Here is a 15,941-nt window from a genome sequence, read left to right as displayed (position 1 = left end):
CTGCAAAGTTAGCTGCTCCCTTCTACAGCTCCCATAGGAGCCCGTATTTACAATTATCAGGGCACTTATACACAGTCTGATAGGGTTCAATTTTTTTTTTCTTTTGAGACAGGGTCCTGCTCTGTCTCCCAGGCTGGAGTGCAGTGGTGTGATCATGGCTTACTGCAGCGTCAACCTCCTGGGCTCAAGTGATCCTCCCATTTCAGCCTCCCAAGTAACTGGGACTACAGGAGTACCATATGCCCAGCTAACTTTTTGTAGAGATGGTGTCCCACTACGTTGCCCAGGCTGATCTCCAACTTCTGAGCTCAAGCAATCCTCCCACCTCTGCCTTTCAAAGTGCTGGGATTACAGGTGTGAGCTACCATGCCCGGCAGATGTGGTTTAATTCATTTCTTCCTCTATTAAACAGGGAGATCTTTGAAATTAAGATCATAATCAAATCATCTTTGCACGCCCAGAACTACTAGATAAGTGCTCAATAAATGTTTATAATTGAAAAAAATTTGCACAAAGTATGATATTAGTGTGGAAGAGACAGAGGAATAAGCTAAAGCTGCTTAAAGGATTCAGATCTGTGAGTTGATAAACCTTTAAGAAAACATAATGTAAGATGAAATAATTTCTGAGATACAAGTATGCCTTGCTTACAAGTAAGGGCCCACAGAGGTAAATTTAAAAACAGCAACTCCTACTGCTAAAGAACTGTGAAATCTCCTGTCTTTCCTCCTGTCATGAGACTCAGGGTCCATAGTCAAACAACCCGTTCATAAGTTACCTGGATCCATTCTCATTCCCTCCCTCCCAACATTTATTCAACATCTATTTAAAGAGTGTTCCCTCTGTGCCAGGCAGGTCTCTACATGCTGGATATGACAGTGAGCAAAACATTGTCCCTGTTTTCATAGAGCCCAGGTCTAATAGAGGAGAAACAAACAAAAATCAAAATAAGTGGCCATAGGTGTCACAACTGGGGAAGGAGAAGGTATTTGGGGAGCAGGTGGTGGGGGGGGGGGCAGAAAGACGACCTAGAAGAAGTGCCTTGTAAACTGAGACCTGAAAGATGAGCAGATGGTGGAGATGAAGATCCGCTGGGACTGACTAAGCCTGTGTCTGGGCAGTGGAACAGCTTATGCAAAGGCCCAGAGCCAATGCAGCCTGAGGCCCGAGTAACCAAAAGAGGTTAAAGCTGACTGGAATGTGGAGTGGGAGGGGAATAAGGTTCGGAGAAGAGGCTGGAGACTTAGAAAGCAGGTCCCTGAGGGCCTGGCTTAAGCCAGGCAAGTGGACTGGAGGGGCAGTGAGCAGAGGTAGGGAGACCAGCTGTTAGATGAAGCTTGTCTACACTGTGGAGGCAGCAGTGGGTAGAGAGAAGTGAATGTACTCAAGAGATATCTGGTAGGTAGAATAGATAGGACTTAGTAACAGTCTTTTTTTTTTTTTTTGTCTTTTTTCTTTTTCACCTCCAAGTAATCATCTTAATGAGGGGAAAATGGTAGGTCAAAAGGGACTTTAAGTTTTTCTGTACTTTTTTTTTTTTTTTTTTTTTTTTTTTTTTTTTTTTTAAGAAAAATCACAGCTAGCCTGGGCAACATGGCAAAACACCTCTATAAAAAAATACACACACAAAAAAATGTTAGCCGGATGTGGTGGCGCACACCTGTAGTCCCAGCTACTTTGGAGGCTGAGGTGGGAGGATCACCTGAGCCTGGGAGGTCAAGGCTGCAGTGAGCCATGATTATGTTACTGGACTCCAGCCTGGGCAACAGAGTGAGACCCTGTCTCAAAAAAAAAAAAAAGAAAACTAAAAAAAAGAAAAATGTACTCAGGTATTAGTATGAAACATTAATAATAACAAAAGGAAATGTAATTAAGCTGGTGTCATGCTTGATCACGGTCCAAGCAACTTCACATCATGTGTACTTCATTCATGTTCCTAGCTGGCCCTCTGCAGGCATGTAGTTTGTGATTCCTGACCTTTTATGCAAGTTATCTAATCTGAAGGGAGGGCCATTGCCCCTGCCCCACACCATTTCCTTCCATCTCCTGTAGGCTGTTGGTGTAGATTTGTTATTTGGGCAGACTTGAGTTTCCAGTGGCTTGCCAACCATATCAGGACACACTATGGAAGCCTTTCTTCCCTTAAAGATGTAGAAAGAAAAAATGAAATTTGAAAGGAAATTCTGGATGTGCATCTACCTGTCAACTATCTAGTTGATATTTAATGTCTTTTTTTAATTTTGAGATGGAGTCTCACTCTGTCACCCAGGCTGGAGTGCAATGGTGTGATCTCAACTCTGCAATATCCGCCTCCTGGGTTCAAGCGATTCTCCTGCCTCAGCCTCCCGAGTAGCTGGGATTACAGATGCCTGCCACCACACCCGGCTAATTTTTGTACTTTTGGTAGAGACGGGGCTTCACCATGTTGGCCAGGCTGGTCTTGAACTCCCAACCTCAAGTGTGATCTACCCACCTTGGCCTCCCAAAGTGTTGGGATTACAGGCATGAGCCACTGTGCCTGGTTGGCCTACATATTTTCTAATTTAAGCATAAAATATCTATCTATCTTTTATAATTCTTATTGTAAAGTCTGCTCATCTAAGAGTGAATATCAACTAGAACATATAAGCTATAATTCTATTTGTCAAGGTTGGGTTCTCTGAGACTCTGAGATGTGCATGCAGGAGTGCTCTTGGGAATGGGACCTGTGAGGCTGCAAGGGAAGTAGACTGGATAGAGGGAGACATTGAACTGTATTGCAGACACATCAGAAGCCTCCCTCAGCAGATCCTCTAATCCTAAGGGGACTCTGGACCTGGGATGCCCTTCAGGGTTGTCCCAAATTAAGGGAGGTAGGCTGTGCCTTCACACCTGCCCTTTGACCAGCCCAATGGACTCACGCTGGGGTGGTGGTGCTTAACCTTGGGCAAAGTGTCTCTCTTCAACCAAGGACAAGTCCTGGGAGAGGTCTCAGCTGAGAGCTCCCAGGTGCTGAAGAGTGAGTCTGTCAGTCCTAAAGCGGGGATCTGGGTGGCACATCACAGCATGCACCCACCTCTCTCGTTACTAATAATAAACATTTAAAATGTTCATTTGCATAGAACTGTTGGTATAGTTTTATACGTATATCACTTCACATAATTTTCATACAAACCCTGTGATATAGATACCAGTAATCTTATTTCTACAAATGAGAAGAGATTCACCAAGCCAGTGTATGGAGGGTCACGTGCAAAATGAAAAGAATCATTCTGGGTTTCTGAGATTCCCGCCTCCTTGTATGAGCCATTCAGATTAAGTTCTAGCAAAGTGCCTTAGTTCTTGGAAGAGGCTGGCTGCTTGGCCTTCTGCTCAGTGCTTGTTCAATCATGTGGATCTGCCCTTAATGAGTAACATGGATGATCTTTTCTTGAAGAGCAAAACCTCAAGCTTTATTGAAAGTTTAAATATGAGAAACAGTAGTCACAGAAAGTTGCCTGAAGGGTGTAGAGCAGCTCCATCAGTTAGTTCTTCATCAGTATAGTTTTAAGTTATAGACTGAAATAAACCCTCAGAGAAAGAGCACACACTTGGGTGTTGAAAAATCAAGTGATTACAACACCACTGCCCCATCCCCTTAAAGTCTGTTCAAAGAAAATTTTAAAAATTAAGGTAGCATATTAAGTCTGTCCCTGCCTTTTTTTTTTCTTTTTCTTTTCTTTTCTTTTTTTTTTTTAAGGAAAAAGGAATTTTCTGAATAAACAAGCCCATTGCTAGAAGGCAAGGAGATTGGGTGGGTGGTGAGCTGAATCAATCTTCATTACTAAGGCGTTAGGTGCTCAGGCTAAACCTGCAGCTTTCCAATAGGAAAACATTCAGTTTAGTAGCTTGTTCTGCTACTAGACTGCCCCAGTGAATGAGTAACTGACTGGATTAAACAAAACACCCCAGAAATATTTACCAAGAAGGTAAGTTCCAAAAGGAAGGTAGTGAAAGGAAATGTACTCTCATCATGAAATGGTTGCTTAATGAGCAAGTCAAGCTTGAAGGTTTATCTCTTTTCTTCACTCAGGAAAGCAACTGAAACACAAACTAGTGCTATTAATAACATAGTCCTTGAAGACAATCTAAAAATAGTTCCTAAAATGCCATTTGTAACTGTAATTTTGTATCTCAATCATTGGCAGTTTGGAATGACAGTATTTTGTACAGCAAGATGACGCATATTATAATACTCTATATGTATGTAGAGAGAGACGTGTGTGTACTCCTCCCTCTTCCCCACACAAAACAAACCACCCAGAGGTCATAAAAATGCTTAAGTTCCACCAGGAGTAAGCAAAAATTTAACAAGGAAATACATTCTCATTTTACATTTATGTAATTAAGTAGTAATCTCCTTGATGTTAATTTTTATTTCTCCAAGTTAAAGTTCTTGCTTATATGAACTCTTGCTTTCTAGATAGCCCTGGAATCAAAGGTAATTCCTTATCCTGAGTTACTAGGTCACACAAGGCCTTACATAATTGTTAGCATTTGATATCTGTAAGCAACCATGTCATCTGTCTACCAACGATCTACTTCCTTTTTCTCAGAGGCTGTAGGAAGGTCCTTTTCAAATACTAGCCACTTATTATATAGAATAATCTGAACTCTATCCTTATCTTTCAGATTCAATAACATTAACACCTGATTCAGAGTTTGTTTTTACCTCTTAATTCCCTGTTTCTGAAGAAAATAAAGTGCATTCCCATATATGCCAGCAAAGTGCTAATTTGGTTCTTGGATGGAGATGTACAATCACCTCCTTTGCAAGCTTCAGTTAAGAGCAGTGAAAGAAGAAAAATTTTAGAGAATATCTTTAAGCTACCTTTCCTTGGGCTACTAGGCTGGGAAACCCAGTCCTCGGATATATTAATCATTTGGTGTCTGGGTTTCTGTCCTTGCACAGGGTCCTGCACCATCCTACTCACAGATCCTTTCCAGCCCATCCTGTGCTCACCACCGGCTTGCTCGCTGCACTGAGACCCGAGGAGAGCACCGCTGTCCTACTGTGCACTGCCAGAGGGCTGGACACGATCATTGATTAGGAGGACATTTGGGAGATAAGTAAGCCTGTAGTAGGGTAAGGCCGGGCCCAGCGGAGATTGAGTTTAAATGGATATTTTCACATCTGATTTTGTTACATCATTTTTCAGGCCCTCATGCCCAACCCAGTGGTCCTTAAGCTTCAGGGAAGAAAGCCTGTCACAATCAACCAGAATAATGGAACCCATTAATTCAACAGACATTATCTATCTATTATGTATGTATGCATGTATGCATCCACCCATCCATCTACCTACCTACCTATCTGGATAGTCTCACTCTGTCACCCTGGCAGTGGTGTGATCTTGGTTCACTGCAACCTCTGCCTCCCAGGTTCAAGTGATTCTTGTGCCTCAGCCTCCCGAGTAGCTGGGATTACAGGTGCCCACCACCATGCCCAACTAATTTTTGTATTTTTAATAGAGACAGGGTTTCGCCATGCTGGCCAGGCTGATCTCAAACTCCTGACCTCAGGTCAGGAGGCCCATCTTGGCCTCCCAAAGTATTGAGATTACAGGCATGAGCCACCACGCCCTGCCCAACAGACATTTATTGACTGCCTACTATGTGCTAGACATTACTAGGGAATTATTCAAAGATATATGAGAGAATTCTAAGCCTCTGAGACAAAGTGCATTGAAGCACCTCATTTAAGTTACTCCTTGGGCAGCCCAAATAGGTGAGAAGAGTGATTAGATTATTTCTGTGCCTTGATTCTGGACTAAAGTTGGCATTAGAAAATTAAATATTTCCTTCTGTGGAAGTGAGGCCACTGCTGTTGGCCATTCTTTGGACTCTCTGAGTCCCTATTTTTTCCATTTCCTGAGTCCCTTCAGGAAACAGCTTAAAAAAATGACTATTATTAAGTCCAGCCTGCCATTGTTCTTACATCGCAATACACTTTAATGAAGCATCTCACTGTTTTAAGCACCTGTTCAGAAGTGCCTCTGGTGCTCCTTTTGCCTGGAATGCCCCCTTGCCCCAATGCATTTGTCCAGCTCAATAGTCAGTGCCCCCGAAAAGCCTTCTCTTGACCTCTGCTTGTTTTCCTACAGCACTTGTACTGTAGCTCTCCCAGCACACCGAGCACACTCTCCTGGGTGTCACAATCATTTGTGCATGCGGTTTAGTTCTTTTACTGGACTGTAAGATCCTTGAACGAATTCATCTTCTTATTTCTCCATCCCATCATGGCAGAGAGAAAACTAGCTTGCACATTGTTGGGACTCTCTCTTTCTTTTTCTTTTTCTTTTTTTTTTTTTTGTGGCTTCTCCTCCAAATGTTTCTTGCTTTGAAAATCAAATTGTCGTACCATCAGTTTTTCTCAATCTAAACTCAAAAGCTTGGATGACAAGGGTTATCCTTGGTCTCAACACTTGTTTTGTAATGAAGTTCTTCGGTCTTAGAGCTTTTAATGATGCAATATTTTTGAAAGCTATTGTAAGCATTTTCCTGTATCACATTGTTTAAAGGAGGTCTAATTTTGCTTTCTGCAACCTTGCAACAGCAGGTCAAAGGTAATCTGGAACATTTTATAACTTATCTGGGACTCAGTTTTGCAACAGAGAGTATCTTTAACTGTTACTAAAGCCTTGTATCAGAGTAGTACCTACACGGTGGGAGCCTCGCATGGCTGTGTTGAGTTAGACAGTGTATACCCTGCTAGTGAGCTGACGAGGGGACCTTCAGGAGACCTGGGTTATCTACCTGGTAGAAGAGCTAGTTTAATGATGGTCTTGATGCTAGGATAAATGGAAACAGAACAAATGTACTATTTCAGTCCTCTTTTGTAGGTTTTTATAAACTATCCCATATTGTGTGAAATAAAATATATTTTACTGTCTCACCCATATTCTGTATTTGGAAAGTTGTGTGAGAAACTACTGGCCCAGCCAGTTGGCTTTTATTAATTACAACATTGATACAGGTTCTTATCGTTGGAGACAATTTTTCCATATGATTACCTAGATCATACCCTGCCCTGGAGAATGATCATGACATGTACAGCAGAGAGAAAGTCATATTCTCCGGGAAACAGTGCTGCTGCTTGATTCAGGGAAGTATTTGTGAGTCTTGACTTTCTGTAACTACAGTAAAATTGGAAGGAGTAATTGAGTACTGAAATTCCTGTACTCAACCCTGCAGGGTTGAGTCCTGTTAAGTTTTATAAAGAAACCCCCAAATTCATAACAACTGGATCAATCCTCATGATAAATGCCTCTGTGCTGGTCCTTTACATATACTGCAGAATTTAACTGACAGATGGAGCTCAAGAGCTCTTACTAGCCTACAAGCCCTGGGCTGAAATTCAAAGTATGGAATCAAACTCACATTTATGTATCATGTTCAAGATGGTGTGATAGAATAAACAGTGCCTCGTGAGAAAAAAAAATCTGGGTTCTATCTCTACCTTTCTGTTCCTAACTATCCACTTGACCATGGGCAATTCATATCATCCCTCTAGGCCTTTGTTTATATAGTTATACGACAATGGGAAGGCCAGTAGCGGTGGCTCATGCCTCTAATCCCAGCACTTTGGGAGGCCAAGGCGGGTGGATCATGAGGTCAAGAGATTGAGACCATCCTGGCCAACATGGTGAAACCCCATCTCTACTAAAAACACAAAAATTAGCTGGGCATGGTGGCGAGCATCTATAGTCCCAGCTACCTGGGAGGCTGAGGCAGAAGAATGGCTTGAACCTGGGAGGCGGAGGTTACCGTGAGTCGAGATTGTGCCACTGCACTCCAGCCTGGGCAACAGAGCGAGACTCTGTTTCAAAAACAAAGAAACAAACAAACAACAACAACAAAAAAAACAATGGGAAACTAGACTGTTTCTCAAAGCCTAGTCCTCAGACCATTTGTTTCAAAATCACCTGGGGTTGGGGGTGGGATTTCTTATAAAAATACACATTCCTGGGCCCCAACATAGTCTTACTGAATCAGCATTTTTGGGGATGATCTCAGAAATTTTATTTTTTTGTTTTGAGACAGGGTCTCACTCTATCACCCAGGCTGGAGTACAGTGGCACAATCACAGCTCAGCACAGCCTCAACCTCCCAGGCTCAAGTGATCCTTTCACCTCGGCCTCCCCAGTAACTGGGACCACAGGCACTCACCATTATGCCCAGTAAATTTTTTTTTTTTCTTTTTTTGTAGAGACGGGGTTTCGTTATGTTGTCCAGGCTAGTCTCGAACTTCTGGGCTCAAGTGACCCTCCCTCCTCTGCTTCCCAAAGTGCTAGGATTACAGGAGTGAGCCATAGAGTCCGGCCTCAGAATGTTTTTAAAAGTAAGCTTCCCAGGTGATTCTTAGGCTTATTAAAGTTTCTTCTGTAAACTTTTTTTTTTAAAAGTATAACACATTCATTAAAGTTAGAGGATTATAGGGTTAGAATATCTCTAAGGTCCCTTCCAACACCAAAGAATTCTAAGAATCAAGTCCATTCAACATATTTTCCCATGGGCATGTTTAGTAAACATGCAACTCTGTGACAGACTGTAATTTTGCTTCATGTGCAAAGGTATCTCAGTGATTTGGAAAAACTGACTTTTTTTTTTCAAATATGTGGCCTCCCTCAGAGGTCAGTTGACTGTCCAGAGAGTGCCGTAGGTCCACTGCAAAGTCTGGTTCATGTTTGATTTTAATGTAGAAATTTCCATATATTCTCTATGTAAACACATAGCTCTATGGCAGAAAACTGTTGCCTGGGTGGGAAGAGGGTATCTGGTTGTAATTCTGACTTTATTACAGAACCAAACTGTATTATGGTCATTTAATCCTGAACTTCTTTGTCAACAAAACTCCAAACCCTGTGACCTCCCTCTCAGGGGGCCTGGGATACTAAAGTGATAAACAGAATTTAGATGCCTCTTGAAGTGGTACAAAGATCACTGTGTTAATAATTTCCCTCCAAGTAAGCTGGTAAAGTAATAGGCTTAGGAGAGTCTTCTAGTGACAAAGTAGTGAAGTTACTGCTTTTCTCAGGCAACTAGAAATTAATAGGAATTTTCTTGAAAGGACCATCTCCTCCAAATAATTTAGCCACCTTTAAACTTGTCTGTCTTTCTTTTTCTTTTTTTGAGATGGAGTCTCACTCTCTCCCCCAGGCTGGAGTGCAGTAGCATGATCTCAGCTTACTGCAACCTCTGCCTCCTGGGTTCAGGTGATTCTCCTGCCTCAATCTCCCAGGTGGCTGGGATTACAGGCACGTGCCACCATGCCCAGCTAATTTTTTTTTTTTTAAAGGAGAGATGGGATTTTTGCTATGTTGGCCAGCCTAGTCTTGAACTCCTAACCTCAAGTGATCCGCCCACCTCAGCTTCCCAAAGTGCTGGGATTACAGGCTTGAGCCACCATGTCCAGCCTCAAACTTGGCTTTCTGCTTTTAAACTTTTATACAAAGCCTATATTTTTTGGATTATTTATTTCATGCCACATGAAGCAGGTGTGTAAGATTCCTGGTTTCTCACAAGTGAATTAACCTTTCATCTTTCTGTAGCCCCCTTAGTTTGCCTCAGTTTCCCCAGCTATGAAATGAAGGGGTAGAGCAACCGGACTCTTCATCCCTTCCAGCACACTTACACTTTACATTCATGCAGAGGAAGACAATAAGATGTAGGAAAGAGGCTGGGTGCAGGGGCTCACACCTGTAATCCCAGCACTTTGGGAGGCTGGGATCCCAGCACAAGGTGGATGGATCTCTTGAGCTCAGGAGTTTGAGAACAGCCTGGGCAACATGGTGAAACCCTGTCTCTACCAAAAATAACAAAAAATTAGCTGGGCATGGTGGTGCATGCCTGTGGTCCCAGCTACTTGAGAGGCCGAGGTGGGAGGATCGCTTGAGCCTGGGAGGCAGACGTTACAGTGACCTGAAATAGCACCACTGCGCTCCAGCCTGGGCAACAGAATGAGACTTTCACCAAAAAAAAAAAAAAAAAAAAAAAAGTAGGAAAGAGCATGACTTCGAATTTGGATAGAACTAGGTTGGAATTTTAAGCCTCAGTTTTCTCAACTGTATAATGGTGGTGGTGGTGGGGTGGGGGGTAGTGATATGTTATCTCCTGGGCTAATAAAAGCATCTACTATAGGGCTTAGCACAGAAATTCATTCTAGAAAGCTGAGGCTCCTTGGCTCCCTAGACCCCTTCCCTGTCACCCAGGTCTTTCAGCCCACACCTGGGTAGGCCTCTTCTTACTGACTGAGAGAAGGAACCCTTGGTCCTTATTCAAGTGCAGAGACAAGCTCTCTGGGAGGGGAAAGCCATCAGCCCTGTGAGTAACAGGTTCTCTGTCGCTTCCTGGCCTTGTCATCACTTAAGTTACTATTTCAAGTCTGGCTGAAATGTGGCAGGAGGTAACCACAGAACTGAAAGGGTCACTATTGTTATAGATGCAGTGGGGGCTCACAAGGGCCCTGCAGCAGATCCCCAATATCTTCTCTCTGGGGATCAGGTGGGGTCACCTTTGTTCTGCAGGGAAGGGACAGGGATGCTAACAGCAGTTGAGAGCTGGAAGCACCATTGAAACCTGCCTCATTAGAGAGGAGCAAACCAAGGGACAGAGAGAAGTGACTTTCCCATGATCACACAGCCAGTCAAGCAGCAGAGGTGAGAAGAGCCCCTCTGGATCCACTAGAGTTCGCACTCAAGAGCCTCTGCATTTTAATGCAGATGTTATAAGTATTGATCAGGAGCTTGGAATTTGGAGATAGATGGCTGGGCATGAGGCTTCACCTCTCAGGACCTCAGTGGTCTCATCTATAAAAGTCCTATAACAAACCCTACCCATTGTGAGGATTAAAAGCCACACTGTCTGTAGAGTGCTTAACACAGAACCTAGCACATAATTAGCTTCCACAACAGGTGGTTCTAAATGATCATTATTTGCGATTCAAGGAAACACTGCCAACCCCTTTTTCTGTACCTCCAGTTCCGATCTGAACCACCCTCTGCGAACCCCTTATGCCACGCTGTGGCTCGTTAGTCAAGGCGCCGAGAAGCCCTGGTGCCAGGGCAGGGCGATCCTCAGGGCTCACCTGGCGACGCCAGCAGCACCTTCGCCCCGCAACACTGGAAGCAGTGCAGCAGGGACTTCGCGCGGATGTTGTAATTGAGGCACGCCATGGCACAGCCCAGCTTCACCAGCCCCAGCCACAGCCACACGTAGGCCGGCTCGTTACCCATAAAGAGCGCCACGCAGTCTCCCTGGCGCAGGCCGAGGTGGTCGTGCAGCGCCCGGGCCACCTGGTTGCTGCGCTGGTCCACTTGCGCGTAGGTGAGAGTCTCGTCGCGGAAGAGTAGAAAAGGCTTGTGTGGAGTCTGGCGCGCTTTCTCCAGGAACGCCCGCAGGATGGTGCGAGCCGGCCGCCGCTGCCCGTAGCTGCGCGCCCTCCGGCCCACGGCGGCTACCTTCAAGAAGTAGCCCACGTCCTGGAAGAAGTAGGGACAGCAGAGGTTCACCAGGAGCGGCAGGAACAGCAGCCCCGCCAGGACTGTGTAGATGGCGGAAAGCATGACCGCTGCGGAGCCCTCTGTCCCAGCCAGGGCGGAGGGCGCACCCCGGGCGTGCAGCGCAGCGACTAGGCAGGCTCCGGGCGGACTGGCGGGCTGCGCCGGGGCGCACGCGGCGGGACGCCGGGCTCGTAGTGAAATGAAGGGGAAGACAGAGCTCCTCCGCTGCAGGCACCGCCGCAGACTCCGGGGCAGGTGTAGTTGTGTGCGGGCTGCCAGGGGTTCCGGGCCGGACTGGCCGGCAGAGCCCGCCCCCTTGTGGGGTGCAGCCACCTGCACGCCCGGCCAGCCCTCGCGGTCCTCCCCGGGCTGGGCAGGCTGCCCTGCGGCTCACCCGAGGCCTCGGCCACCTCCCCGCCTGAGTCTGGAGGTCTGGGGTCAAGTCTGGACCCCCTCGCGTTGTGACCGAAGTACTTTACCTCAAGGAGCCACAGTTTCTTTAAATGGTAATAAGACGCAGTTAGCGGACGTTGAGAATACTAAAGGAGATAATGCAGGCGTGGGGCTAGAATTTGTTACCACTAATAGAGTGGCTTATGGAGATGACCCTGTTATTACCGATGAAGGGCCTTATAAATGTCAGACAGTCCTATTATTTATTAATAGTGGATACCAGGTGCCACTGCCAAACCAGAATCTCATCTCTGCTTCCTGGTCCCAAGGGCTTTCCGTCTGGTCTCTCTTTGTTTCTCAGATTTGCTTCCCAGTCCGACTGCCAGGCGGTCTCCTGTAGCGAAGGCTTCAAGGTTGAACAGAAAATGTCCGCGGCAATCACTTCCAGCTCGTCCCAAGCCCGGCCCGGTGAGTGAGGGCAGGACACCCTAACCTAGTCGGCCCTGCCCGGCTGGGGTAGTCCTGATTTCGTGAGGAGCAGTGCCACACATCACCACGTGAAATCAAGCTTTGACATTATTTTAAGATTTTGTTCTGTTAAGTGATCCTGCTGTTCCCTCATGTTGAAAGTTCGCAAGTGTTGTCAGCACAGTTCACACATTTACTAAGGTGGCTCTGTCAGAGGATAGTATAGTACAGAGGACAATGAGTAAGTGGTACTGGCATGTCTCAGAAACCATTTCTTTTAGAGGAAATGTGAACCTTTCTTTTAATTTGCCTTAGTGCTACTTCTGTACAAAGTGAATGTTCACTACTTACCACTGAGGAGGGTCAGGATCTAAGTAGTGTTTTATTTTCATCCTCTCCTGTCCTCCTGTGTTCCTCTACCTTAATTTGATACGATAAATACAAATAATGCTTACTCCTCCCAGACACGCTGCTAGAGGCTTCCCTATGTTACATTTTGGGAGCCTCCGTTATTTTATACAGGTGGCACTTTCATGCTCATTTGCAGACAAGAAAGAGAAGCTTCGGTGAATTGAGACAGCTGGTAAGTAATTCGTGGGTTTTGGAACTGGTGTCTGTTTGGTCCCGGGGAACCAACTCTTAGCTTATTCTTGGTAACTATATTATACTGTCCTCCTATTCTCTAGGTTTCTGTCCATGTCCTCTTTTTTTAGGTGTGTGTAAAGCACACAGAAATGTTTCACATTCCCTCCAGGCCACCCCCTGCTGTTTTTTAGCCTCCTTTTCCTTATCCCTAGTAACTGCTCAAGCAACCTTTCCCTTTTCCTGACTTTCTCATTTCTGATCCAGTTACCTGGTTGCATCATTTCCCTGGGGAAGAGTTGAGGGCCTTCATCATCCCTGAGGAGAAAGCAGTAGAATTAACCAAAGTGAGGGCCCGACAGAAACCATTCTCATGTGCACTTCTTTCATGTTGAAGCTCAGAGCCAGCCCTTCCTTTTTCATCCCAATGCCATCCTCATCCCTTGATGGCTAGTCACTTCTTTGTAGCCACCTGCACCCCTCTTTTCCTTAAACAGCTACTGCCTACCCAGAGTGCTAGATTTTTCCCCTCTTATTCTGAGGATCACTTTAACCTCAGTTGGAAGTAAAAGAAAACAAGACCCAAGCTAGCTGAAGCAGAAACAGGAATTTAAGCAGTAACTGGCGAGTCCGGGGCCAAGACATCAAGGATTTTAAATCTATGGCTTGAATGCTGACACCTGGATCTAGTTTCACTTTCACTATTTCTCCTCTGCACCTCCTTTGTTCTCATTCAGGCTTTCCTGTTGTTGCCCAAAGATGGCTGCCAACAGCCCTTAGGGGTACATGCTTTCTGGCTCAACTTCAGAAAGAAATACAAGAATCATCTTCTTAGGAGTTCTCATTAAAAAAAAAAAAAAAAAAAAATCCCTAACTGGATTATGCACCCATTCCTGAACCAACGTCTGTGGGTCCTGGGAAAAAAGGTGCTAGTTGTTTTAAGCCAATCAAGGCTCACACATGGGGCTGAGAGTACAATCAATTTCACCTAGGCCATTTTATGGAACATTTTAGGGTATTATTAAAAAGTGGAGTTAGGGAGAATAAATCTGGGGAAGTAATTTGCAAATGTCTATAATACATACCTCAGGAGTCCCAGTGATTCCAGCTTTGAGCCTGGGATCCAGCTCTCGCTCTATCAAGAGGTCAATAGATGTCTTAGTCTGTTTGGGCTGCTATAACAAAATACTGTGAGCTGGGTAGTTTATAAACAGCAGCAATTTATTTCTCAGAGTTCTGGAGGCAAGTCTAAGATCAAGGTGCCAGCAGATGTAGTGTTTGGTGAAGGGCTACTTTCTCATAGATGGTGCCTTCTCACTGTGTACTGTTTTGTAGAAGGGACAAATTACCTCTCTGGGGCCTGTTTTATGAGGGTACTAATCCCATTCATGAGGGCTCTGCCCTATGATCAAATTACTCCTCAAAGGCTCTGCCTCCTAATACCATCACATTGGAGGTTAGGATTTCAATATATGAATTTTGTGGGGGACATGAACATTAAAACCACAGCAATAGTCTTCCTAGAAATATTGCTGCCATCTTATATCTCCGGTTCTCAATTATCTTTAGTGGTTCCCCATCGCTTCCTATTGTCTTCCACCAATGACATCTATAGACAGTTGTATTTGTACAGCATACTAGAACATACCTGGCCTAGAGTTGACCAGGTGCCCTGGCTTCTGCCTGACTCCTTTGAAAGGTGATCGATAGCTTAGCACATTGGCTGCCCATTCTTGGTACATCTCTTGGGAACCTCTGGTCTATAAAATGAAATTTAAACTTTATTTTCTGGCTCTTCTGAATCTGACTCAAGCTTTCACTATACTCAATTAAGAAATATTTATTGAGTAACAAATATTTATTGAGTTTCTACTATGAACCAAACATCATTAGGTATTAAATATTTTAAAATGGACCAAAACTTAATTCTAACTATTCCTTTTCAAGGGCACTTTGTTTTTAGCAAGGCTGGTCTGCTAAAAACCTAAAAATGCCCTGCACCTTCCTCTTTCTACTGGCTTGTTCTTACCACTTTCTACCCCTGAACATCCTAACCCTGTAAATCTCAACTCTCCTTTAGGGCAGAAGTTCTTTGATTCCTGAATTTCTTAGTCCAGTAGTGTTGTATTTCAAAACCAAGTTAGGGACTCAAAAAAGGTAACAACTTCTTCTTTTTTTTTTTTTTTTGAGACGGAGTCTCACGCTGTTGCCCAGGCTGGAGTGCAGTGGCGCGATCTCGGCTCACTGCAAGCTCCGCCTCCCGGGTTCCCGCCATTCTCCTGCCTCAGCCTCCTGAGTAGCTGGGACTACAGGCGCCCGCCACCGCGCCCGGCTAATTTTTTGTATTTTTAGTAGAGACGGGGTTTCACTGTGGTCTCGATCTCCTGACCTTGTGATCCGCCCGCCTCGGCCTCCCAAAGTGCTGGGATTACAGGCTTGAGCCACTGCGCCCGGCCTGGTAACAACTTCTTAATTTTTCTAGCAAAAATAACCCCCTCCCCTATCACAGTGTATTTGTTTTTTTACAGAAGAATGACGTTTTTGGCACTAAAAAAGTATACTTGAACTGTACACTTAAAAATTGTTAAAATGGTTAATTTTTATGTTATGCATATTTTACCACAATTTTTAAGACAGTAACAACAAACATATAGCCCTTTCCAAGAAAAGAAGACAATGTTACACCAACATTTAAAAAGTACAGAAATTATCCAAGTATAGTGGCATGCATCTATAATTCCAGCTACTCAGGAGACTGAGGCAGGAGAATCACTTGAGGACTGGGCCACAGAGTGAGACCCCTTCTCATATAAAAAACAAAACAAAGTAATCTTACAAATTCTCACAAACAGATAAAAATAAAAAAGAAAATATTTTAAAATGTAGAAAACTAACTTTTTTCTGGGTTTTTATACCATATAGAAATTGTTTTTATACAAGTTTGTCTATTCAGTAACATAAATTCCACAGTGAAATATG

General features: G+C 44.4%; 1 protein-coding gene across 1 annotated transcript in view; it reads right to left on the bottom strand.

Annotated features, from left to right (window-relative positions):
• The window catches only part of SLC27A2 (solute carrier family 27 member 2), a 53,263-nt gene extending 41,477 nt beyond the window's left edge, over positions 1-11,786 (bottom strand). The window contains exon 1 of the mRNA XM_005559520.5: positions 11,105-11,786. Within this exon, the coding sequence (XP_005559577.3) occupies positions 11,105-11,582 (478 nt within the window). The 5' untranslated portion in view covers positions 11,583-11,786. The remainder of the gene's footprint in view (positions 1-11,104) is intronic.
• Between the last annotated feature and the right edge of the window lie 4,155 nt (positions 11,787-15,941).

Source organism: Macaca fascicularis, chromosome 7 (assembly GCF_037993035.2).
Source record: "Macaca fascicularis isolate 582-1 chromosome 7, T2T-MFA8v1.1".
Classification (NCBI taxonomy): domain Eukaryota; kingdom Metazoa; phylum Chordata; class Mammalia; order Primates; family Cercopithecidae; genus Macaca; species Macaca fascicularis.
This window is presented reverse-complemented; position numbering and strand designations above follow the sequence as displayed.